We start from the raw sequence: 26,327 nt of genomic DNA, 5'->3' as shown, positions 1-26,327 counted from the left end.
GCAGTTAGTGGTTGTTATGACTCCACCTTATATAGGAATTAATGGCTGAGTGGATACTTCCAGTTAAAGGTGTAGTGTCATGACATATACAATCAAGCCTCAGTGCAGTAATAAAGGCAACTAAATCAATGTCTTTTAGGGAGTCACATATTAGATTGCGGCATAAATCTTATATTACCCCTCACATAATGAACAAATGGAATAAGAAAGATGACAATTTCTGCCCCAGATGTAGTGCAATTAAGGCAGGCATTGGGCATTGCTTCTGGCATTGTCCAAAAAAAATTATATTTCTGCTCACAGATTAACTATTGGATAAATACATTTTCAGATGGGGAAAATAAAAATACAGAAAAAAACAATTTTTTCTTTTAGTAAATCAAGTAGAAATTACTAATGCAGATCTGACAAATTCAGCCATCTTAGTAGGACGTCGTATAATTCTGAGTTAATGGAAATCGCGAAGACAACAATGCAATGTTCCCTAAGAGAATGATTTCGTAGTTGACTACAGAACAATTTGATCCATACACATCATCAGAAAAGGGAATTAAATCCTTTCTCACTCCTTCCCTAAAGAAGCTCAGAAACAAATAATAACTCCCATCTTTAAATCTAACAATGTAATAAATTATTAGCAAGAGGAAATTATTCAATAGAACAGTGAAGGAATACAGCCTACCCTCTGGTCACCTAGCAACTTCTCTTTCCTTTTTTTCTTTTTTCTTTTTTTGTTGTTTTGGTCATTTTTACTTTTTTGTTTGATATTTCTTACACAGTATCGTGGTTATTGACTAAATGTATAATATTGAAATGGTATAAAATTGATAAATTATAGAGGATATCTATAAAAAAGAAAAGGAGGTAATACAATGAGGCCTATTTAACAACGGTCTAATGGACCTGATCCAACAGACCTCGCTGAATACGGAGAGCAATTCATATTCAGCATTGTGAGCTGCTGCTGCAACGCCACCCCCTGCAGATTCACGGTCGCCAGCACGGGGTTGTCAATCAACCCGATCGGGTTGATTTTTGGCGATGTCTGTCCACCTGCTCAGAGCAGGCAGACAGGTTATGGAGCAGCGTTCTTTAGACCGCTGCTTCATAACTGCTGTTTCTGGTGAGCCTGCAGGCTCGCCAGAAACACGGGGCGTCAAGCTCCATACGGAGCTTGATAGATAGGCCCCTTTATCTATTATTTTATCTATTATTTGTCAAGTGAATTACAGGTTTATTTTTCTGTTTGTTTTAAAATTAAGTATATCATTTGACTTTGATTGTTTAAAATTGAATTTTACTCTTAAATGATACGTTATGATTATTTTGGGCTTTGTGAAATAACAGCTGTAAACATATTGTGTTTGACCTTTGCCTATTTACCTCAATAAAAAATAAAAATAAAATAACTCAGATATTCTTTATGCTCATTTTTGCATGACCATTCAGTCTAGCTGCTATTGGGTAAGATTACGAGTGAAGAACTAACAGTTACACACAAGCAAAAAAAGAAGAAGGGATGCTGCCACTGTAAATAGCAATACTTCCATTCCCAAGCACATATATAATTAATAATGTATTTCTATGTCCCAACTTATATTCATTTGGACTCCCAGACTGTTTATTGTTTTCTGTGGTATTTGATTGTAGACATGTTCAGAATACACATTCATTATACACCAATTTATTGTGTAACGTTTGGCTTTTAGCCAATTGATTTAATTCAGACTTCAGGATTATTGTTTTCTATGGTGTTTGTGACAAAGCAGGTGCAAAATACACAATTGCTATCTGGGAAGATTTTTACACGTGACTTTCAGACAAGACAGTGTGATACCTTTGAAGAGAACTCCTGTTTCTATTCAGCAATTGAAAAGTAAAGCAAATGTGCTCTCCCTTTTAGAGTATTATGAGGAAATAAAGTTTTAGTGCTTACTCAGTGAAGAAGCAGATTCCGATAGGATATTGGGTTTGTTATGGAAACAGGATGTCAGTAGTTTTATGATAGTGTAAGTGTAAAATTTGTGTCTTATATGAATAAATAGGCTCACTGCTTTAAAAGAAGCAATATTGATTTAAACTCATGAGACACTGTCTGATACAAATGTTGCTACAATGGCTATCATGATACCACTGCTAATACATTTGGGACCACACTTTATGTCACACTGAATCTACTGTAAAGGCATCATAATTATTAGACATTAATACCAAGGGGCATATTTATCAAACTTCTTATGGAGCTTGATGCCCAGTGTTTCCGGCGACCCTGAATGCTCTAAAGACCGCTGCTCCATAACTTGTCTGCCTGCTCTGATGCGGCAGACAGAAATCAACCCGATCGAATACGATCGGGTTGATTGACACCCCCTGCTAGGGTTAGTTTAAGGGATTGGGTTTGAGTTAGGTATTGCAGCTAAAGTTAGAATAAGGGTTAGAGTTAAGGATTGTGTTTTTGGTTAGAAACTTGGGTTATGGCTAGAGTTAGGAATGTGGGTTAGTTTTAGGACTAGAGTCTGGGTTAGTAGTTGAATGTTATGGCTAGGTATTGGCATTTTGAGTATTGATTAAAGTAATAGGTGGAAATAGGATGCAGTTCTCTTATGCATCCAAGGGGTTAACCTGAATAAACACACCACACTAACTTAACCCCTTCACACTGATATGTCAAAGTGGGAAGCTGTAGGAACCTTGTATATGGTAGGACGTTCCCTGTCGTCCTTACGGCATTAAAGCCTAGTGCTGTTAGGACGGCATGGAACGTCCTACCATATATGGCGTTCCTGCAGCTACTTTGTTACTACTCACATTGAAAAAGGCCAGTACTTGTGCCGAAACTAGTTTGTGCTTTTTATTAGTGTTATTGCATGTTTTTTCACCCCTGGCACCTGATGCCGATGACTGCTGCTATCGGCCAGGAAACAGGGGAGTGAATACATGCACTTTTTATCACACTTGATTATTATTTTGGTTGGTGGGGTTCAATTTATTATATAGAGGTTGTTTCCTAATTTTTACCTTTAATTATTAAAAGTTATTTTTTAATTCCTTACTACGTAGACTAGAAAAGAGTGCTTAATAAACCCTAAACCTTTATTCTTAACTTTTATTGTTTAAACCTTTTTTGGGGGGTAGCACCGGACTGTTACATTTAGCTCAGTCTTTTTTCCAGGGTCACTGGGTCCTAGTGCCAATACCATTCTCATATTATTGTTCCTGCAGCTACCCCACTTTGACTTAGCAGCGTAGGCAGTCCCCCATGATCCAATGTCTGTCTTGAAATCACGAGATCGAATTGACAATCACGTGATTTCATTTCTACTAATAGTGTTTACATCAGAACATCATTCCGATGTAAACACTATTATACCAGCATAAAGTGGTTAAAGGGACAGTAAATACCTTGAGATTGTTATTTACAATATTGACTTATGCTGAACCAAACAATATTGCAATATAGTTTAATTATTTATTTGCCCCTTTTCATGTCACTTAGCTCTGAAAACTGATTTTTTTTAATTCTCAGAACTTGAAATGCACTCTGCTAACTTCTCAAAGCTTACTCAACTAAATATCTTTCCCTAATTGGCTTTTACTGAAAACAACTACTAAATAATGAATTTCATAATAACATTATAACCATAGTTAGCTATATTGTCCACAGACTCAAGCCAGGATTGGTTCTCCAGATTTTGTCTATAGATAAACTATTGCAGAAAACAAGATGTCAATTTGTTTTAAAATGTTTAGACTTGGCTAATATGTCATTCTATAGCAACACAACATAAATAATTTGGCAAATAGATTGACAGTGATCATGATCTGGCCACATTCTAGCCACCATGATATTGTGGCTGAAACATGTTGGTTATCATTATACAATAGTCAAGACAACTGATGATATCAATGATGAAGAGGTTTCTTTCCTGCGACAGTGTTCTGTTGGACCTATTCACTGCCAGTGGTGTGCTTTATCCATATTATAACATAGAAACTGCTAACCAACCTTTAAAATTGGTCACATAGTAAAAACTTTTTAAAAATCCCAGATGTGATATTTTTTAACATCATTTATACCTACCAAGGAGACAAGCTACTATAGAAGCAAGTCCAGTCCCAGCTCCTATCTCCAGTACATGCTTGTCTTCGATATTAATCTGTTTTCCATGTTTTTCCAGAAAATAGCACAAGACAAGGGCCTGAGAAAAGGGGACATAAATTACATACATCAGACAACTTTTTCAAGAACATATTTACAAATATATTAATGGGTTGGTGGCTTAGATTTACTTAACCCCTTAAGGGCAACGCTTCAGTTTGCTTAATTGCTCCATGGCGGAATAGTTCCATCATTGGCCATTATGGGGTAAAATAGATAGTCCTCCCTCAAGCAAGGATAAAAAAAAAAATGCTTTTTGGTTCTATAACACATATGACCTAAAATGGGGGGGGGGGGCTATCTTTAATAAACAGTATTATTAAAATAAAAAACAAATCAGAGATGATTTCCTAACTGGAAATTAATTTCCTTTTAAATAATTGTTATCAAGACTGCATTGGTTAAAAATACTGTTTACAAGTCGTTGTCATCAAAAACTATTGACTATTGTTCATTTGGATTAGAAACTCTGTGTTCTTACTAACCATCGCAGTGTATGTCTTTCAGAGAAAGGAGCTAGGGATTAACTTTCCAGAACAATTTAATTTAAAGTTCCAAACGATTTTAGAGAAAAAATATTTACAGATATTATAGCAGATACATGGAATAGCTTAAAACATAAATGGTAAAGTATAAAAAGCAAATGATTGAAAAGATGCTTGAATATGTCTAATTATATTATTTTACTCTAAACTTCTAGAGGCCTATTAATCAAGCCGTCAACCGCAAATATGCTGGAATTCCACAGCGTAATTGTGGCTAGCCTGATTCGCCTCATTTATCAAAGCCTAGAGACCAGCAAAAGTTGAAATCTGTGATGTAACATACGATCCGCCGGTCTCAGTCCGACACAGATCGATGCTTACGTCATTACAGATGTTCCGAATGCAAATTCGGCACTTTCTGACAACTTTTGCTAGTTAACAAATATCTAACAGGTACGCTCGCCACTATTCCGGCCCAGCGTACCTGGTTTTTAATCCACCGCCCTGGAGGCCGCGGATGCCTTAGGAATCAATGGGAGTCTGAAAGTAGTGAAAGCTTATGTTCGCTGCTGCCCGATATCCCATTGATTTCTATGGGAGAATAAAAGTTATGTTTCTTTCATGTAATTAGCAAGAGTCCATGAGCTAGTGACGTATGGGATATACATTCCTACCAGGAGGGGCAAAGTTTCCCAAACCTCAAAATGCCTATAAATACACCCCTCACCACACCCACAATTCAGTTTTACAAACTTTGCCTCCGATGGAGGTGGTGAAGTAAGTTTGTGCTAGATTCTACGTTGATATGCGCTCCGCAGCAAGTTGGAGCCCGGTTTTCCTCTCAGCGTGCAGTGAATGTCAGAGGGATGTGAGGAGAGTATTGCCTATTTGAATGCAGTGATCTCCTTCTACGGGGTCTATTTCATAGGTTCTCTGTTATCGGTCGTAGAGATTCATCTCTTACCTCCCTTTTCAGATCGACGATATACTCTTATATATACCATTACCTCTGCTGATTCTCGTTTCAGTACTGGTTTGGCTTTCTACAAACATGTAGATGAGTGTCCTGGGGTAAGTAAATCTTATTTTCTGTGACACTCTAAGCTATGGTTGGGCACTTTGTTTATAAAGTTCTAAATATATGTATTCAAACATTTATTTGCCTTGACTCAGAATGTTCAACTTTCCTTATTTTCAGACAGTCAGTTTCATATTTGGGATAATGCATTTGATTTAATCATTTTTTCTTACCTTCAAAAATTTGACTCTTCCCTGTGGGCTGTTAGGCTCGCGGGGGCTGAAAATGCTTCATTTTATTGCGTCATTCTTGGCGCGGACTTTTTTGGCGCAAAAAATTCGTTTCCGTTTCCGGCGTCATACGTGTCGCCGGAAGTTGCGTCATTTTTTTACGTTATTTTGCGCCAAAAATGTCGGCGTTCCGGATGTGGCGTCATTTTGGCGCCAAAAAGCATTTAGGCGCCAAATAATGTGGGCGTCTTATTGGCGCGAAAAATATGGGCGTCGCTTTTGTCTCCACATTATTTAAGTCTCATTTTTCATTGCTTCTGGTTGCTAGAAGCTTGTTCTTTGGCATTTTTTCCCATTCCTGAAACTGTCATTTAAGAAATTTGATCAATTTTGCTTTATATATATGTTGTTTTTTCTCTTACATATTGCAAGATGTCTCACGTTGCATCTGAGTCAGAAGATACTACAGGAAAATCGCTGTCTAGTGCTGGATCTACCAAAGCTAAGTGTATCTGCTGTAAACTTTTGGTAGCTATTCCTCCAGCTGTTGTTTGTATTGATTGTCATGACAAACTTGTTAAAGCAGATAATATTTCCTTTAGTAAAGTACCATTGCCTGTTGCAGTTCCTTCAACATCTAAGGTGCAGAATGTTCCTGATAATATAAGAGATTTTGTTTCTGAATCCATAAAGAAGGCTATGTCTGTTATTTCTCCTTCTAGTAAACGTAAAAAATCTTTTAAAACTTCTCTCCCTACAGATGAATTTTTAAATGAACATCATCATTCTGATTCTGATGACTCTTCTGGTTCAGAGGATTCTGTCTCAGAGGTTGATGCTGATAAATCTTCATATTTATTTAAAATGGAATTTATTCGTTCTTTACTTAAAGAAGTACTAATTGCTTTAGAAATAGAGGATTCTGGTCCTCTTGATACTAATTCTAAACGTTTGGATAAGGTATTTAAAGCTCCTGTGGTTATTCCAGAAGTTTTTCCTGTTCCTAATGCTATTTCTGCAGTAATTTCCAAAGAATGGGATAAATTGGGTAATTCATTTACTCCTTCTAAACGTTTTAAGCAATTATATCCTGTGCCGTCTGACAGATTAGAATTTTGGGACAAAATCCCTAAAGTTGATGGGGCTATTTCTACCCTTGCTAAACGTACTACTATTCCTACGTCAGATGGTACTTCGTTTAAGGATCCTTTAGATAGGAAAATTGAATCCTTTCTAAGAAAAGCTTATCTGTGTTCAGGTAATCTTCTTAGACCTGCTATATCTTTGGCTGATGTTGCTGCAGCTTCAACTTTCTGGTTGGAAACTTTAGCGCAACAAGTAACACATCATGATTCTCATGATATTATTATTCTTCTACAGCATGCTAATAATTTTATCTGTGATGCCATTTTTGATATTATCAGAGTTGATGTCAGGTTTATGTCTCTAGCTATTTTAGCTAGAAGAGCTTTATGGCTTAAAACTTGGAATGCTGATATGGCTTCTAAATCAACTTTACTTTCCATTTCTTTCCAGGGTAACAAATTATTTGGTTCTCAGTTGGATTCCATTATTTCAACTGTTACTGGTGGGAAAGGAACTTTTTTACCACAGGATAAAAAATCTAAAGGTAAAAGCAGGGCTAATAATCGTTTTCGTTCCTTTCGTTTCAACAAAGAACAAAAGCCTGATCCTTCATCCTCAGGAGCAGTTTCAGTTTGGAAACCATCTCCAGTCTGGAATAAATCCAAGCCAGCTAGAAAGGCAAAGCCTGCTTCTAAGTCCACATGAAGGTGCGGCCCTCATTCCAGCTCAGCTGGTAGGGGGCAGGTTACGTTTTTTCAAGGAAATTTGGATCAATTCTGTTCACAATCTTTGGATTCAGAGCATTGTTTCAGAAGGGTACAGATTTGGTTTCAAGATGAGACCTCCTGCAAAGAGATTTTTTCTTTCCCGTGTCCCAGTAAATCCAGTAAAAGCTCAAGCATTTCTGAAATGTGTTTCAGATCTAGAGTTGACTGGAGTAATTATGCCAGTTCCAGTTCCGGAACAGGGGATGGGGTTTTATTCAAATCTCTTCATTGTACCAAAGAAGGAGAATTCCTTCAGACCAGTTCTGGATCTAAAAATATTGAATTGTTATGTAAGAATACCAACGTTCAAGATGGTAACTGTAAGGACTATCTTGCCTTTTGTTCAGCAAGGGAATTATATGTCCACAATAGATTTACAGGATGCATATCTGCATATTCCGAGTCATCCAGATCATTATCAGTTCCTGAGATTCTCTTTTCTGGACAAGCATTACCAGTTTGTGGCTCTGCCGTTTGGCCTAGCTACAGCTCCAAGAATTTTTACAAAGATTCTCGGTGCCCTTCTGTCTGTAATCAGAGAACAGGGTATTGTGGTATTTCCTTATTTGGACGATATCTTGGTACTTGCTCAGTCTTTTCATTTAGCAGAATCTCATACGAATCGACTTGTGTTGTTTCTTCAAGATCATGGTTGGAGGATCAATTTACCAAAAAGTTCTTTGATTCCTCAGACAAGGGTAACCTTTCTGGGTTTCCAGATGGATTCAGTGTCCATGACTCTGTCTTTAACAGACTCTGCCAGAAGAGTTTCTGAATTATCTGCTCTTTATTGTGAGTCTCCTTTTCTGATTTTTCATCAGGATAAGGCGGTGTTGCGAACTTCTTTTGAATTTTTACCTAAAGTTGTGAATTCCAACAACATTAGTAGAGAAATTGTGGTTCCTTCATTATGTCCTAATCCTAAGAATTCTAAGGAGAAATCGTTGCATTCTTTGGATGTTGTTAGAGCTTTGAAATATTATGTTGAAGCTACGAAATCTTTCCGTAAGACTTCTAGTTTATTTGTTATCTTTTCTGGTTCTAGAAAAGGCCAGAAAGCTTCTGCCATTTCTTTGGCATCTTGGTTGAAATCTTTAATTCATCTTGCCTATGTTGAGTCGGGTAAAACTCCGCCTCAGAGAATTAAAGCTCATTCTACTAGGTCAGTTTCTACTTCCTGGGCGTTTAGGAATGAAGCTTCGGTTGACCAGATTTGCAAAGCAGCAACTTGGTCCTCTTTGCATACTTTTACTAAATTCTATCATTTTGATGTATTTTCTTCTTCTGAAGCAGTTTTCGGTAGAAAAGTACTTCAGGCAGCGGTTTCAGTTTGAATCTTCTGCTTATGTTTTTCGTTAAACTTTATTTTTGGGTGTGGATTATTTTCAGCAGGAATTGGCTGTCTTTATTTTATCCCTCCCTCTCTAGTGACTCTTGTGTGGAAAGATCCACATCTTGGGTAGTCATTATCCCATATGTCACTAGCTCATGGACTCTTGCTAATTACATGAAAGAAAACATAATTTATGTAAGAACTTACCTGATAAATTCATTTCTTTCATATTAGCAAGAGTCCATGAGGCCCGCCCTTTTTTTGTGGTGGTTATGATTTTGTATAAAGCACAATTATTCCAATTCCTTATTTTATATGCTTTCGCACTTTTTTATCACCCCACTTCTTGGCTATTCGTTAAACTGAATTGTGGGTGTGGTGAGGGGTGTATTTATAGGCATTTTGAGGTTTGGGAAACTTTGCCCCTCCTGGTAGGAATGTATATCCCATACGTCACTAGCTCATGGACTCTTGCTAATATGAAAGAAATGAATTTATCAGGTAAGTTCTTACATAAATTATGCTTTACACCTAACACCCTAACATAAGCCCCAAGTCTAAACACCCCTAATTTGCCGCCCCTACACCGCCACGACTTACATTATGCTTATTAACCCCTAATCTGCCGCCCCAACACTGCCGCCATCTACATTATACTTATTGACCCATAATCTACCGCCCGACACCTACATAAAGTTATTAACCCCTATTCCGCCGCTCCCAGACCCCGCCGACACCTACATAATGTTATTAACCCCTATCCCGCCGCTCTCCGAGTCCACCGCAACTAAATAAATGTATTAACCCCTAAACCTCTGGCCTCCCACATCACTAGCACTTAACTGTTATACTAAAATTACATTAAACTGCAAATTAAATTAAATATATTATATAGTTAAAAACCTAACCCTACTCAAATAATTTAAATCTACAATTAAAAATTACAAAGTTACAAAACTAAGTTATAAAAAAAAAAATACTATGTTACACAAAATAAAAAATAAATTATCAAATATTTAAAGTAATTATACCTAATCTAAGAGCCCTATGGTAATAAAAAAAAACTAGCCTACAATAAACTACCAATAGTCCTTAAAAGGGCCTTTTGCGGGTCATTGCCCCAAAGAAATCAGCTCTTTTACCTGTAAATAAATAATACAAATACCCCCCCCAACAGTAAAACCCACCACCCACACAACCAAACCCCCCAAATAAAAACCTAATCTAAAAAACCTAAGCTCCCCATTGCCCTGAAAAGGGCATTTGTATGGGCATTGCCCTTAAAAGGGCATTTAGCTCTTTTTCAAAAGCCCAAACCCTAATCTAAAATTAAAACCCAATAAACCCTTTAAAAAGCCTAACACTAATCCCCGAAGATCCACTTACAGTTTCTGAAGAGCCGACATCCATCCTCAATGAAGCGGCAGAAGTCCTCATCGAAGCCAGCAGAAGTCTTCATCCAAGCGGGTCGACGTCTTCATCCAACCGAGCAGAAGTCTTCATCCAGACGGCATCTTCGATCTTCATCCATCCGGCACGGAGCGGCTCCATCTTCAAGACATCCGGCATGGAGCAATCTCTTCTTAGGACGTCTTCTTCTGAATGAAGATTTCTTTATATGACGTCATCCAAGATGGCGTCCCTTAGATTCCGATTGGCTGAGAATTCTATCAGCCAATCGGAATTAAGGTTGAAAAAATCCTATTGGCTGTTGCAATCAGCCAATAGGATTGAGCTTTCATCCTATTGGCTGATCCAATCAGATTACAACAGCCAATAGGATTTTTTCAACCTTAATTCCGATTAGTTGATAGAATTCTATCAACCAATTGGAATCTAAGGGATGCCATCTTGGATGACGTCATTTAAAGGAAACTTCATTTGGAACAAGACGACATAAGAAGAGGATGCTCTGCGCCGGATGTCTTGAAGATGGAGCAGCTCCACGTCGGATGGATGAAGATAGAAGATGCCGTCTGGATGAAGACGTCGGCCCGCTTGGATGAAGACTTCTGCCGGCTTCGATGAGGACTTCTGCCGCTTCGTTGAGGATGGATGTCGGCTCTTCAGAAACTGTAAGTGAATCTTCAGGGGTTAGTGTTAGGCTTTTTTAAGGGTTTATTGGGTGGGTTTTAATTTTAGATTAGGGTTTGGGTGCTAAATGCCCTTTTAAGGGCAATGCGATACAAATGCCCTTTTCAGGGCAATGGGGAGCTTAGGTTTTTTAGATTAGGTTTTTATTTGGGGGGTTTGGTTGTGTGGGTGGTGGGTTTTACTGTTGGGGGATATTTGTATTTTTTATTTACAGGTAAAAGAGCTGATTTCTTTGGAGCAATGCCCCGCAAAAGGCCCTTTTAAGGGCCATTGGTAGTTTATTGTAGGCAAGGTTTTTTTTGGGGGGGGGGCTTTTTATTTTCATAAGGCTCTTAGATTAGGTGTAATTAGTTTAAATATTTGATCATTTATTTTTTATTTTGTGTAACTTAGTGTTTATTTTTTTGGAACTTAGTGTTTGTTATTTTTTGTAACTTAGTTGTTAGTTTTTTGTAATTTTGTAATTTTTAATTGTAGATTTAAATTATTTGAGTAGGGTTAGGTGCTTAAATATGTAATATAGTTAATTTAATTTGTAGTTTAATGTAATTTTAGTATAACAGTTAGGGTAAATTAAGTATTAATTTAATATAGTTTAATGTAATTTTAGTATAATAGTTAGGGTAGGTTAATTATTAGTTTAATATAGTTTAATTTAAATCTAAATGTAAGTTTTAATTTATTATAAGATAGGGATGAGTTAATATTTAATATAAAGTTAGCGGGTTGTTAGGTTTAGGGGTTAATAGGTTAATTTAGTTTATGGCGATGTGGGGGCTGGCAGTTTACAGGTTAATAGGTTTAGTAGTAAGTGCTAGTGAAGTGGGAGGCCAGAGGTTTAGGGGTTAATACATTTAGTTAGTTGCAGCTGTGTCGGGGAGCATTGGAATAGGGGGTTAATACATTTATTAGAGTTGCGGTGGGCTCCGGGAGCAGCGGGATAGAGGTTAATAAGTTTATTAAAGTTGCGGCGGTGTCGGGGAGCAGCGGGATAGTGGTTAATACATTTATTTAGTTGCCGTGGGTTCCGGGAGCAAAGGGATAGGAGTTAATACATTTAGTTAGTTGTGGCAGTGTTGGGGAGCGGCGGAAAAGTGGTTAATAAGTTTCTTAGAGTTGCGGCGGGCTCTGGGAGCGGCGGGATAGGGGTTAAACATTTTAGTATTGTGGCGGTATTTAGTGACAGTATATAAATAAAGCTGTGAAAAACCCGAATAGCGGCGAGATCGATGACTATTTAATTAACAACAGTCCGCTGCTCATCACCCCATACTTAGTGCGCAGCTTTTTGACAGCTTTTTATATAAATATGGAGAGCGTATTCAGGTCTGCGGCCACGATGTTAGGCGATGTCAGGCGAGCGTATTGGTGCCGCCGAATGCAAGTAAGTTGACGGCTTGATAAGTAGGCTCCTAGATGATTTGAAGACTCAGGGGCTGAATTATCAAGCTCTGAATGGAGCTTGATGCCCCTTTTAGCAAGCCAGCCTCCAGGCTCGCCGGAAACAGCAGTTATGAAGCAGCGGTCTAAAGACCGCCGCTCCATAACTTGTCCGTCTGTTTTGAGGCTGCGGACATAAATCCGCCCGATCCTATACGATCGGGCTGATGGGCTCCCTCCTGCTAGCGGACGATTGGCCGTGAATTTGCAGGGGGCTGCATTGCACAAGCAGCTCACAAGAACTGCTTGTGCAATTATAAATGCAGACAACGTATGCTGTTGGCATTTATCGATGTGCGGCGGACGTGATAGGCTACATCCTATCATGTCTGCTCGCACTTTCATAAATCGGCCCCTAATGGTTTTAATAGTCCTTATCCACTGTTAAAATATGTTTAAAAATGTCTAAATGTAATTTCTATTCAGTTATCTAAGCAAATCTACATCCACATGTTATCTAGACCAAAATTAGTCTAATGTAAAGTCCCATTTAGGGCTAGAATACAAGTGGCGTCCTAGCTGCTGCACGCAAGCAAAAAGGGGTTTATCTTGGCTCTTTGCACGCACAAAATTTACGAGTTGAAAGTAAATGTGTTCATTTGAGCGCTAATGAATTTAACGCACATTGGGATAGCGCAACTTCAGAGCTCTGGTTAACTGTTACTTGAGACAAAAAAGTGGGAAAAAGACATCTAAAGTACAGTTACATTCATTGAAGCCCATTGAAGTCAAGTAGCTGAAAACATGGAAAATTATATTTATGCAATATTTATATTTAATAAAGTTTTTAACTATATATTTAATGTAAATATTTCACATTAAATAATAAATAGATATTCCTATATACCTGTATATGCATATATCTATACCTATATATAATTATATATAATGTGGGGAAAAGGGAAACTTTCATAGTATATGAGATAGATATTTCTCCGTTTTTTTTCCTCTGTACTTACTTCACTTTATGTATTTAGAGTACATGCCAGGAGTCTCCCCTTACAACTATGCTACAGTGATTAGACTTGGCAATGTAACATTGGAGGATCACCAGTCAAACAAAGGGTATTTTTCTAGACTGAAAAAACATCAGAGCCCTGAGTCTCTGCATATAATGCATTGATAACGATAAATTCTAAATCGCTGCCCTTTTTAACATTCCTTAGTTAGGCAAACCAGCATTCTGGAGGGTGACCATTATGACAAGCAGCATTTCTGTGTTCAGCTATTCTTACATGCAGAATTTTAAAAGGGACAGTCAAGTCAAAATTAAACTTTCATGATTCAAATAGGGCATGCAATTTTAAAAAACTTTCCAATTTACTTTTATCATCAAATTTGTCTTGTTCACACAAATGTAAGAAAATTGATATTTTGAAATATACAATTTTATTACACAATCTGTTTTGGACTTGAACATACATGTTCACACTAACGCGGAAGTCCAGTCTGTGAACAGAACTTATTCAGCCTTAGCCCAGAGTATTACTGGAATAGTGTACTATGGCAGCACGTTTTATTCAGTTTAGGGAGGATTTAAAACTATTTTATTTTTTTACAATTTCTTAACTTTAGCTAAGTAGTCTCAGTGTTGGTTATGCAAAACAGGGGAATGGATAATAAAGGGATTATCTATCTTTTTAAACAATAAATATTGGTGTAGACCATCTCTTAAGTAATCTTAAATTGTTTTTTTTTATCCGATTAATCAAAAAAATAATCGGCCAAATAATCGATTATGAAAATAATCGTTAGTTGCAGCCCTAATGGTTTCCCTCCAGAAATTATTCTAGCAATACGGGGACACTATATTCAGAACCTTCAGCTAGGGTGAAAGTAATTGGCTTTTTTCCATCTGAGTTTTCCATAACTAATGGCACACGCCAGGGCTGTCCCCTATCTACGTTGATTTTCACTCTAGCCATCGAACCTTTAGCCCAAGCCATCTGCAAATCCACAAAAAATTGAGGAGTACCGGTTAGCCGGGAGGGAGAAAAGATAGCCTTTTTTGCAGATGACATTACCCTGTTCCTATCCAATCTGATCTGGACGTTACCAGTAGTATTTAAGATGATAGACTCCTTCAGTAAAATTAGTTATTATAAAATCATCGTTGCCAAGACGGAAGCTTTGCCAATCCATATTCCCAGATTCAAACTTGAAATTTTACAATCAGCTTATGATTTCCTTTGGTCCACTGACACTTTAAAACATCTAGGTATACAACTAGGCCCTGATCTTAAAGTGGTAAGAGATGAAAACTACAATTCCTTATTAGACAATGTTAACACGTTATTAAACTCATGGAACTTTAGAGAGGTCTCGTGGCTGGGCCGTATTGCCTTGTTAAAAATGACCATATTACCCAAAATTCTATATTACTTTCGATGCCTACCCCTCAACCTCCCTAAAGGCATACTAAATAAGTTTCAGTCTCTATTCTTAAGATATGTCTGGGGGGAGGGAAGACCAAGAGTTGCAGGGAAAATCCTTCAAAGAAAATTTGGACGAGGTGGTGCAGCCATGACAAATATTTTTATCTATTATGAAGCCTCTCATCTGACCCATATTTTTGCATGGGCTAAAGGGGAAACTCAGAAATGGAAAGGAGTTGAGCAAGCTCTTCTCCCACTGGGAAGTAACTTACCTTGGATTCCAACCTACCATTGGGAAGATCTAGGGAAAATAAACAAAATAGTACTGGAAAAATCTCAAGTCTTGGAAGTCTTTAAGACACTATTCAGAAGTGGCCCCCCATCCCTCCCAAATATATTCGATCCAAGACCTACTTCTTGGCATTCCTGACACCCATGACAACCTCTGGAAATCATAGGACATTAAAACGATCTCTCAATTATATCCATCTGACTCACTAGCATCCCCAGGTCAATTTAATCCTCCTACTTATGGGACCCCCTCGTGGTTTCCATTTGAATATGCTAGATTATATAACCTACTCATATCCTGGGGTTTCCCTAAATCTAATTTGAGATCATTAATGAATTGGGAGAGAGTTTGGGGATCTAAAACTAAACTTCCTAAAACGCTGTCATGGCATTATGAGATGATCCTCTCATCCTCTAATACAGGCAAAATATGGCAACTTAGAGCTTGGGAATATGTCAATTACTATTTTAGACAAAGAGTTTCAAAGAAAACATTACATCGTGCCAATTACCTAGAATCCTACATGAAAATGTTGCTAAAATGGCATTACACCCCCCTCAGATTGTCCCAAATGTTTACATATATATATACATATCTGGTGGAATTGTCCCTCACCCCCTATATTGGGCGCTACTTTGCCATTGAACCCGGAAATTGCCCTATTCCATATTCTACCCCTTAAACTACCCAAAACTTTATCAAGCTTAAAAGTCTTTATTCTAGCTGCCACAAAAATATGTATAGCACGATCTTAGAAAAAGACCACTCCCCCTGATATCTCAGAAGTTATTGCCACTGTACATTATTTTGCTAAGATGGAGAGACATTTTTATCAAAATCTAAATAAAGAAGATACCTATTGGAATATTTGGGATACTTGGTTACAATATTGGGAAAATGTAGATAGGCCAAAAGATGAGTAAGATCTTTACCCCTACATTCTTTCCCTTAATCTTCTAATTCATAGATAATCCTTTGCCCCCCTCCCCCCCCACCTCAGTGACCTAACCCTTCCAAACACCTCCTTTGCCACACCTATAGATGGGGAAACTCTACATAATCTCTACTCAGCTATGCCACTTTGTTTTTGTTATGTTATTTTTTTTTAACTGTATCAAAAGTTATTGCTTTCTTGCATCTCCAAACTGGTTATTTACTATGTTGTTTATTTAACGTTATTGTTAGTTCATGTAACACTGTCAGAATCCATATCCTTTTGTCCTGCTGAATTTGCAATATTTGATGGCTATCCATTAGTCAGCTACCCTAGTAAGTGAATTTAAATGGACGATGTACTTTCTACGCCTAATGCCCTGGATAACTGGATTGTTCTGATATGGCTTCACATTATAAAGGACTATCAATTTTCCGGGAGAGCCATTACTGGACATGAAAATATAATCTGTATTCCCCAGTTCTGTTCAGGGAAAAGATTTTGACATGATTCTACTCATAATCGATGCTATACTTGTATAATGGTACACACTAATAAGCATGCTGTACTGTATAATGGTACACACTAATAAGCATGACTGTACTGTATAATGGTACACACTAATAAGCATGCTCTACTGTATAATGGTACACACTAATAAGCATGCTCTACTGTATAATGGTACACACTAATAAGCATGCTGTACTGTATAAGGGTACACACTAATAAGCATGCCGTACTGTATAAGGGTACACACTAATAAGCATGCCGTACTGCATAATGGTACACACTAATAAGCATGATGTACTGTATAATGGTACACACTAATAAGCATGGCTGTACTGGATAATGGTACACACTAATAAGCATGCTGTACTGTATAATGGTACACACTAATAAGCATGCTGTACTGTATAACAGTACACACTAATAAGTATGCTGTACTGTATAATGATACACACTAATAAGCATGCTGTCCTGTATAAGTGTACACACTAATAAGCATGCTGTACTGTATAACAGTACACACTAATAAGCATGCTGTACTGTATAATGGTACACAGTAATAAGCACGCTGTACTTGTATAATGGTACACAGTAATAAGCATGGCTGTAATATATAATAGTACACACTAATAAGCATGCTGTACTTGTATAATGGTACACACAAATAAGCATGATGTACTGTATAATAGTATACACTAATAAGCATGCTGAACTGTATAATGGTACACACTAATATGAATGCTGAACTGTATAATGGTACACACTAATAAGCATGCTGTACTGTATAATGGTTATGAGTATTTTTACACTGAGAATGAGCATGCTGCACTATACAGCAGTACTGAGTTTCTATACACTGATATTAAAGTGAAGGTCAATTTTCATCAATGAGTGCCTGGTTTTTAAAAATACTTTTAAAAACAGGGGCAATTTCATTAACATTGCACTGGATTTGAAGAAATACTTACCTTTTACTCCTGCAAAGCCGGATCAACGATCCCCCCTCCTTCTTCTTCCTGCTGTAGACCACAGCAATGACGAAACTGGCTTCCTCCAATCACAGCCGGGCATCACGAGCTGGACGCTCTGGGGTGCAAGCCATGATTGGAGGAAGCCGGTTTTGTCATTTCTGAAGTCAGTACAGAGGAACTGAGGCTGAGATCGGCGATCCGGTTTTGCAGAAGTAAAAGGTAAGTATTTCTTCAAATCCAGTGCAATGTAAATTTTTATCAATGAAAGTGCCCCTGTTTTTAAAAATATTTTTAAAAACCAGGCACTCATTGATGAAAATTGACCTTCACTATAAGTACATTGTATTGCATAGTGGTGACAAATTATTTATATACTTATATTAAACATATTGTGCTGTCCCTATAATGGATATCAGTGCTTATTTGCTGATAATAAGCAGACTACACTATGGGCTAGATTACGAGTGGAGCGCTATTTAGCGCTCCCACATTAAATTCGCTAGACAGTGGCTGTAAATCAGTCCTGTAAACAAAGGTCCGCAGAGTTAATGTGGAGCAGCGGAAGGTTGCGGCTTGCAGCGTGGAGCTGTGAGAAATGCTTCCAGGCGGTAGCTGATGACGTCAGCGGTAAGCAGCCGAATCTCCTCTGAGACTGACTGAAGTGTAGAGGCTGCGGTTAGGAGATAGAGCGAGAGTGCTGCTCAGAGATGCTGGGGAAAACAGGAGAAGCCGGATTGGCTCAGCTTCACACACGCTATGGTGAGTATTGCAGATAATCCAGCATAGAAGAGGGGCAAATGTGTGCCTTAAATAGGCAGGTAATTTAATTAAAGGGCCAGTGAGCAGAGGGAAAAGGAAGAGTCTGACATATCCCCCCCCCAAGAACACCCACAGCGAGGGTTCTAAGGACAGGTCCTATCCGGATTACGGCGATGGAAAAGTGAAACACACCTGGGGGCTGAAACTGAAGTAGCAGGTTCCCAGGAATCTTCAGAATGATCATACCCCTTCCAATGTACTAGATATTCCAGAACACCCCATCGCCGCCTGGAGTCAAGAATAGCTTCTACCTCATATTCCAAATCCTGGGAAAGAGTATGGGTAACTGAATCCACGGCAATTCTGTTGGAGAGACAGGGCTTGACCAAGGAGACGTGGAAAGTCGGGTGTATCCTATATGAGTCAGGGAGTTGTAGAGTGACAGTGGCCGGATTCCTAACGGCAATAATAGGAAAAGGTCCTATAAAGAGCTTACTCATTTTCTTGGAGGGTGTATGTAAGCGCAAATTCTTGGTTGACAACCAGACCAGTTGTCCAACCTGGTAGACGGGTTGGGGCTTATGCCGTAAGTCATAATATCGTTTATGAGAGGCTTGTGCATGTTTTATGTTGTCCTGAGCAACAGACAAGGTCTGGGAGATGTCATTCACAGTGTCGTTGACTTTAGGACATGGAGATGGTGAATAAGGAAGGAAGCTGATTCTGGGATGGAGTCCATGGTTGAGAAAGAAAGGGCTAAAACCAGTTGAGGAATTCTTGGCATTATTGTAGGCGAATTCTGCCAGAGCGAGATGGTCAGCCCATTGATCCTGTTGGTTAGAGCAAAAACAGCGGAGGTACTGCTCCAACCACTGATTGGTGCGCTCTGCTTGTCCATTCGTTTGTGGATAATATGAAGTTGTGAGCTTTTGAGTAACATGCAAAGATTGACATAGATGTCTCCAAAAACGAGAGGTGAATTGTGATCCTCTGTCCAAAAGGAGAACCACAGGTAAACTGTGTAACCTAACCACGTTCCGGATAAACATGTCGCAAGTTTGTTGGGCAGTGGGTACTCCTATAGCTGGTATGAAATGTGCCATTTTCGTTAGCAAATCAACTACTACAAAAATGTAGGAGTAAGATGAAGATCTTGGTAGATCAACAATAAAATCCATTGCGAGATGAGACCAAGGGGTATCTGGAACTGGATATGGTTGTAGAAGTCCCATCGGAGATTGATGCGTTGGTTTACAGGTGGCACAAATGCCACATTTGGATATATAGTCTTGAACGGAAGAGAGCATAGTTGGCCACCAGTAATTACGTTGAAGCAGCTCTAGAGTTTTTTGTATGCCCAAATGTCCCGTGAGCAGGGAATCATGATGTGTTTGTAGAAGAGAAAATCTATACTGAGGTGGTATGTATAAATGGTTACCATGGAAATATAAACCGTCTGGATTCCTTTGCAGAAGGTGAGTAGGTTTTGTGGAATCCTGAATTTGATCTCTCTGAAACTGAGGGTCGTTATGGACGAGTAGCCCTACAAATTTTGAAGAGGGTATAACTGTAGATGGGGTTTCCAAGTTAAGAGGTCTAGTATCTCTGCGGGAGAGAGCGTCTGCTTTGCCGTTTCGGCTTCCAGGTCTGTAGGTGATGAGATAGTTGAAACGTGAGAAATAGAGGTTCCAGCGAAGTTGTCTGGAAGAGAGAGTCCTACTTTGCTGTAAATTTTGTAGATTTTTGTGATCTGTAATAACAATAATGGGGTGCAAAGCTCCCTCTAAGAGATGTCGCCATTGCTCAAATGCAGTTTTGATGGCAAGCAATTCCTTTTCCCCTATGGGGTAATTTCTTTCGGCTGGAAGCATGAGCCTGGAAAGGTAGGCGACAGGATGCATTACATCAGTAAGGGATTGTTTCTGTGACAACACTGCTCCCAGAGCATAATCCGACGCATCAACCTCTACAATAAACTGTAAATCTGGGTCAGGGAAGTTAAGTATAGGTGCTGTGGTGAAGTCATTCTTTAACTGTTGGAAAACCCTCTGACAGTCAGTTGTCCAATTAAAAGTGTTTGTGTGTTTAGTTAAATCAGTAAGGGGTTTAGCAGTCTGGGCGAAATTACGAATAAACTTACGATAGAAATTCGCAAATCCAAGGAATCTTTGTACTTGTTTGCGATTTTTTGGGGTAGGCCACTGGGTGATAGCGTGGATCTTAGAGTCGTCCATCTTAATACCAGTGTTTGAGATAATGTAGCCTAAGAATGTGACTTGACCACAATGAAATTCACACTTTTCTAATTTAGCGTATAACTTATGTTGACGAAGTCTTGCTAATACTGTTCTTACGTGTGTCACATGTTGTTGTTGTGTTTCAGAATAGATTAAGATGTCGTCAAGATAAACTACTATGAAGGTGTCTAAGATGTCTTTAAAAATGTCATTTATGAAACACTGGAATGTAGCTGGAGCGTTACATAACCCGAAAGGCATAACAGTATACTCATAAAGGCCACAACGAGTTCTGAAAGCTGTTAACCATTCATCTCCAGCTCTCATTCTTATGAGATTGTAAGCACCCCTGAGGTCCAATTTTGTGAAGACTTTGGCAGTGCGCAATCTTTCTATCAACTCAGGGATGAGGGGTAATGGGTAGCAATTTTTCTTAGTTCGTTTGTTTAGCTCCCTGTAGTCTATAATTGGTCTGAGTGACAGATCTTTGTTTTTAACAAAAAATATACCTGCACCAGCAGGGGAGGTGGATGGTCTAATAAAGCCCTTTGCTAGATTTTCCTGTAAGTATAGTTTTAAGTGATCTAGTTCGGGTTTAGAAAGGGGGTATATGTGTCCCACTGGTATTGTGGAGCCGGGTAAGAGGTCGATAGGACAGTCATAAGTCCTGTGTGGTGGAAGTGTCTGAGCATCAGTTTTGTTAAATACGTCCTGAAAGTCTATGTATTCAGATGGCAACTGGGAAGTGGATGAGAGAAGAATGTTATTGAGAGGGAAACAAGTCTGAGAGCAGTAAGGTGAAGTTAGGTCTATAGTCAATTTGTGCCAGTCAAAGACAGGTTTATGGATTTGTAGCCATGTAAGTCCTAATATAACAGGATAGAGAGGACTAGGTATAATGTCAAAGCTGATAGATTCTCTATGTCCTGAAGTAGTGCACATAAGTAAGGGAGTGGTTTCAAGAGTCACAGGACCAAAGGATAAGGAAGACCCATCAACCAAATTTATAGAAACAGGAGACATTTTTGCTTGTGAGGGTATTTTATTACTATTTACAAAATCACAATCAATGTAATTTCCTGAAGCGCCTGTATCAATGATCGCATCAATCTTTAAGCAGTGCAGATCCCACTGTAAAGTAAAAGACATAGAAATATGTGGTTGTTTTGGTCTGTTTAATGATAGGCTAAGAAATGTTGAAGAAGTCACCGTTTTTTGTCTTTTTTAGGAGAGGACATGCAGTCACATCATGCTCTGGGGCAGCGCAGTACATACACAAACGATGAGTGCGTCTTCTGCGTTTCTCCTCAGGGGACAGGGGACCTCTGATGAATCCAATATCCATTGGAGTCTCAGTTTCCCTAAAGGGTACTGGAGGAGTACTGTGTCGTTTGTATGGAGTTGGAGTGTTAGCCCTTTCTTGTTTGCGTTCCCGTATACGCCTATCGATGGTAGTACAATGAGTGAAAAGATCCTCCAAACGCTCTGGTACGCCAGTACGGGAGAGCTCATCCTTGATGTCTTCGGAGAGCCCGACCCTGAACTGGTGTCTAAGCGAGGGCTCATTCCACTTAGATTCTATTGCATAGATTTTAAATTGTGATATATAACTTTCCACAGGTTGTCTGCCCTGTCTCAAAGCCCTGAGAGAGGTTTCGGCTGATTCCTGTTTGAAAGGATCATCGTATAGTGAGGATAGAGCCTTTAGAAAATCCTGTATAGAGTTCAGAATGGGATTCTGGTTTTCGAACAAACTATCCGCCCAAACACGGGGTTCACCCCTTAAATAAGAAATAGTCGTCAACACTTTAATTCTATCTGTGCTATAAGTTCTGGGTTTCAGTTCATACATCAAAAGACAAGCATTTCTAAATTCCTTGAAAGTTGCCCTGTTACCACTGAACTTGTCAGGTAAAGACACCTGTGGCTCTGGAAGTACATCTGAATGTGCAGTTTTAGCAGAGTACATATCTCTAAGGCAATCCTTAAGGACCTGATTTTCAGTTTGTACTTCCCTGAGTGTTAAATTTACAGAATCCATAAGTTGAGTTAAAGAGGCAATTTGGTTTGCAATCTCTGTCATATCCATATTTCTATACCTGTATTTAGGGGCTGGATTATACTGTTATAACTTTATTTCTTGTTTGAGTGTTCACTATAGACAGTGAAACATACAGGGTTTCTTATAGCAATCAGTATGTGATATTACAACAGAGTATGTGTAGTGTAACAGATTGGGTTAACGAATTAAGGCTTTTGCTATGTTAACCTATCTGTAGTTAATATATGCCAGACAGTTAGTTTGAACTACAGACACTGTAGTCTGCAGGGAACTAATATGGCAGGTGTAAAGATCAGGTTCACGCAGCAGTACAGTTCTGAGACACAGTGATATATAGTACTAGGTTGATAAGTAAGACAATGTAACTTTAGGTAATCATGCAGTAGTATTGGAAATTATACGACCTGTAAATCAGTCCTGTAAACAAAGGTCCGCAGAGTTAATGTGGAGCAGCGGAAGGTTGCGGCTTGCAGCGTGGAGCTGTGAGAAATGCTTCCAGGCGGTAGCTGATGACGTCAGCGGTAAGCAGCCGAATCTCCTCTGAGACTGACTGAAGTGTAGAGGCTGCGGTTAGGAGATAGAGCGAGAGTGCCGCTCAGAGATGCTGGGGAAAACAGGAGGAGCCGGATTGGCTCAGCTTCACACACGCTATGGTGAGTATTGCAGATAATCCAGCATAGAAGAGGGGCAAAGGTGTGCCTTAAATAGGCAGGTAATTTAATTAAAGGGCCAGTGAGCAGAGGGAAAAGGAAGAGTCTGACACCTACCCTTACTCTTGAGCAATAGCAGGAACATGGCTCTCGTAAACCTAAATGGAATGGAACCCTAATTAATGTCATAGCTAACAACTGTATTTGTCCTACTATTTCATGTCAAAATGACTGCTGTGAAAAAGGTCTATTACACCAGGTTTTTGCAAGACATGCTTGAGCATTACATACACATGTTGTATGAGTTTAAGTAATTGGAATCTTGCTAATAAGACCAACTTTCAATCACATTGTTCCATTCAAAATGCCAAAGATCACAGAATTTGACAGACCTAAAATTATACTTTTGCATCAGCAAGGCCACTCTCAAAGGGAAATCAGCAAACAAACTGGATACTCAAGATGTGTTATTCAAGCTGTTATAAAGAAATTTGAAGAATCAGGAGAGGTGAAGGACAAACAGGATTGGAAGGCCAAGAACACTTTCACAATCTGATGAGAAGTTTCTCAGAGTTTCTTCTTTGAGAGATCGGAAGAAGTCCAGCAAGGAACTGGCTCAGCATCTGGCAGCTTCATCAGGATGCCAAGTTGACCCTTCTACAGTCCAAATAAGCTTGATCAGGAATGGTCTTTGTGGAAGGGTAAGCCAAGAAACCACTTCACAGGGTGAAAAGGTTAAGATATACTAAAGCTTTCAGTGAAACATGGAGGAGCGTTTGTCCTGGTTTGGGGGTGCATTTCTGCCAGTAGTGTTGATGATATTGTCCAAATTAATGGGATCATGAATGCTGAAAAGTACAGACAGATCTAAATTCATCATGCCATTACTTCTGGAAACACCTGATTGGGAATGGTTTTATTTTTCAGTATGATAACGATCCCAAGCCCAATGCTAATGCAGTTAAATCATATTTGGAGAGAAAAACAGCTGATAAAACATTGACATTCATGGACTGGCCTCCACAGAGTCCAGACCTGAATATTATAGAGGCAGTATGGGATCACCTGGACAAAGAAATAAATAAAAGACAAATTAAATCTAAAGAAGTGCTGAAAGAAGCCTGGTATAATATACCAGAAGATTACTTCAGAAAACTTCAGGACAGTCTCCCCAAAAGAGTGTGCGAACGGGCATGATACAAAGTAGCGTATCATGTTCTCTGCACATCGATAAATGCCAACAGCATATGCTGTCGGCATTTATCATTGCACCAGCAGTTCTTGTGAACTGCTCGTGCAATGCCCCCCCCTGCAGATTCAATGCCAATCAGCCTCTAGCAGGAGGTGTCAATCAACCCAATCGTATTCGATTGGGTTGATTTCTGTCCGCCGCCGTCTTTAGACCGCTGCTTCATAACTTCTGTTTCCGGTGAGCCTGAAGGCTTGCCAGAAACAAGGGGCATACTGAGCTTGATAAATATGCCCCTAAGAGTAAAATGTGCTTAGTGCCAAGGAGGTCACACTAAATACTGACTTTTGCCTGAAGAAGCCATTTTGTTCTGAAAATTGTGTTTTTTTTTATATTTTGTGAACATATTTCATGTATATTCTGTTTTTATCTTAATAAAGAGACCGAAAAATAAATATGTATGTTCATTTAAACTTTGCTACAACAACAAATCTAATAGTGGCCAAAGACTTTTGCACAGTATTGTATATTTAATAATATAAAGTACATTATTTTCTATGTGAAGAATATAGAAATGTAAAATATGCGTTTTGCGCATTGGGTTTCGCAAATTTAAATTTTAATACAGTCGGGTTAACTCACATTCTTAAGGCATGTTATTGAAATATTACATATAAAATATTTAAAAATATATAACAATTACTTCAAAATATTAAACATACTGTAAACTATATAGATACATACTATGGATTATTTAGAATATTTTAGCGTATGTGTAAATTTTTTTAACAATTTTTAATTTTGTTTTATATTTTATTTGCAATATTTCAATAACACGCCTTAAGATTTCATGCGTGCTAAAATCCAAATCACGAAACACAATGCATAAAATCGATGTGTGTATGTGTGTATATATATATATATATATATATATATATATATATATATATACATACATATACACACACACACAAATTAGTATTTGCCAAATAATGTAGGTAGTTTTCTAATATTTGTAACAAAATACCACTGATTTTATCAAGAAACATAAATGAAAGGGCTAGTTGAGAACCTAGCGAAGCGAAGAGGGTAAGTCGCGCAGCGATGGGCAGCAATTTTAAATATATATGAATATATATATATATATATATATATATTTATGTGTTAATATGTGTACACACACATTATAGTCACTTTACCAAAAACTGCAGCTTTCCGCAGAAATTTCAGACCATGCATAAAAATAGGGTTGAAAAGGTATGTGGTATCATTGCACTGGGTCTTGGGAAAAAAAGTTTGAAGAACCCTGCACTAGAGCTTCTACCTATTTTGCTTGAGGATCCCTGGACCTCACAAAGTACCTTGGAAGTTTATTGTTCAAACAAGATGTCATCAGATTTATCTCTGGGAGTCTCCAAAGATCCACAATCTGATTGAACACATCCTGGTAAAGAGGCCACTCTTCTGGATGTAGAGAATGACGACTGAGAAAATTTGCCTCCCAGTTGTTCATCGCAGAGACTAGACAAAAAATTTTTATGCCCATGAAAGAATTTGAGACACCTCTATCATTGCTAGGGAACTGCTAGTTCCCCACATGATGGTTGACTTAAGCTACTGTTGTGACATTGTCTTTCTGAAAATGGAGATGAGACTCTCTTTTCAACAGAGGCCAAGCTTGAAGAGCACTTAAAATTGCATTTATTGGTAACCTTGCCTCCTGAGGATCCCAAACTCCC

The 26,327-nt window shown here is 38.5% G+C and overlaps 1 protein-coding gene across 1 annotated transcript in view; it reads right to left on the bottom strand.

Annotated features, from left to right (window-relative positions):
• Positions 1–26,327, bottom strand: part of LOC128644502 (protein-lysine methyltransferase METTL21E-like) — a 140,304-nt gene that overhangs the window by 19,393 nt on the left and 94,584 nt on the right. Inside the window, exon 4 of the mRNA XM_053697085.1 lies at positions 4,082–4,199. Within this exon, the coding sequence (XP_053553060.1) occupies positions 4,082–4,199 (118 nt within the window). The remainder of the gene's footprint in view (positions 1–4,081; positions 4,200–26,327) is intronic.

Source organism: Bombina bombina, unplaced genomic scaffold, assembly GCF_027579735.1.
Source record: "Bombina bombina isolate aBomBom1 unplaced genomic scaffold, aBomBom1.pri scaffold_584, whole genome shotgun sequence".
Classification (NCBI taxonomy): domain Eukaryota; kingdom Metazoa; phylum Chordata; class Amphibia; order Anura; family Bombinatoridae; genus Bombina; species Bombina bombina.
The sequence above is the reverse complement of the archived record's forward strand: the minus strand, read 5'-3'. Positions and strand labels throughout refer to the sequence as shown.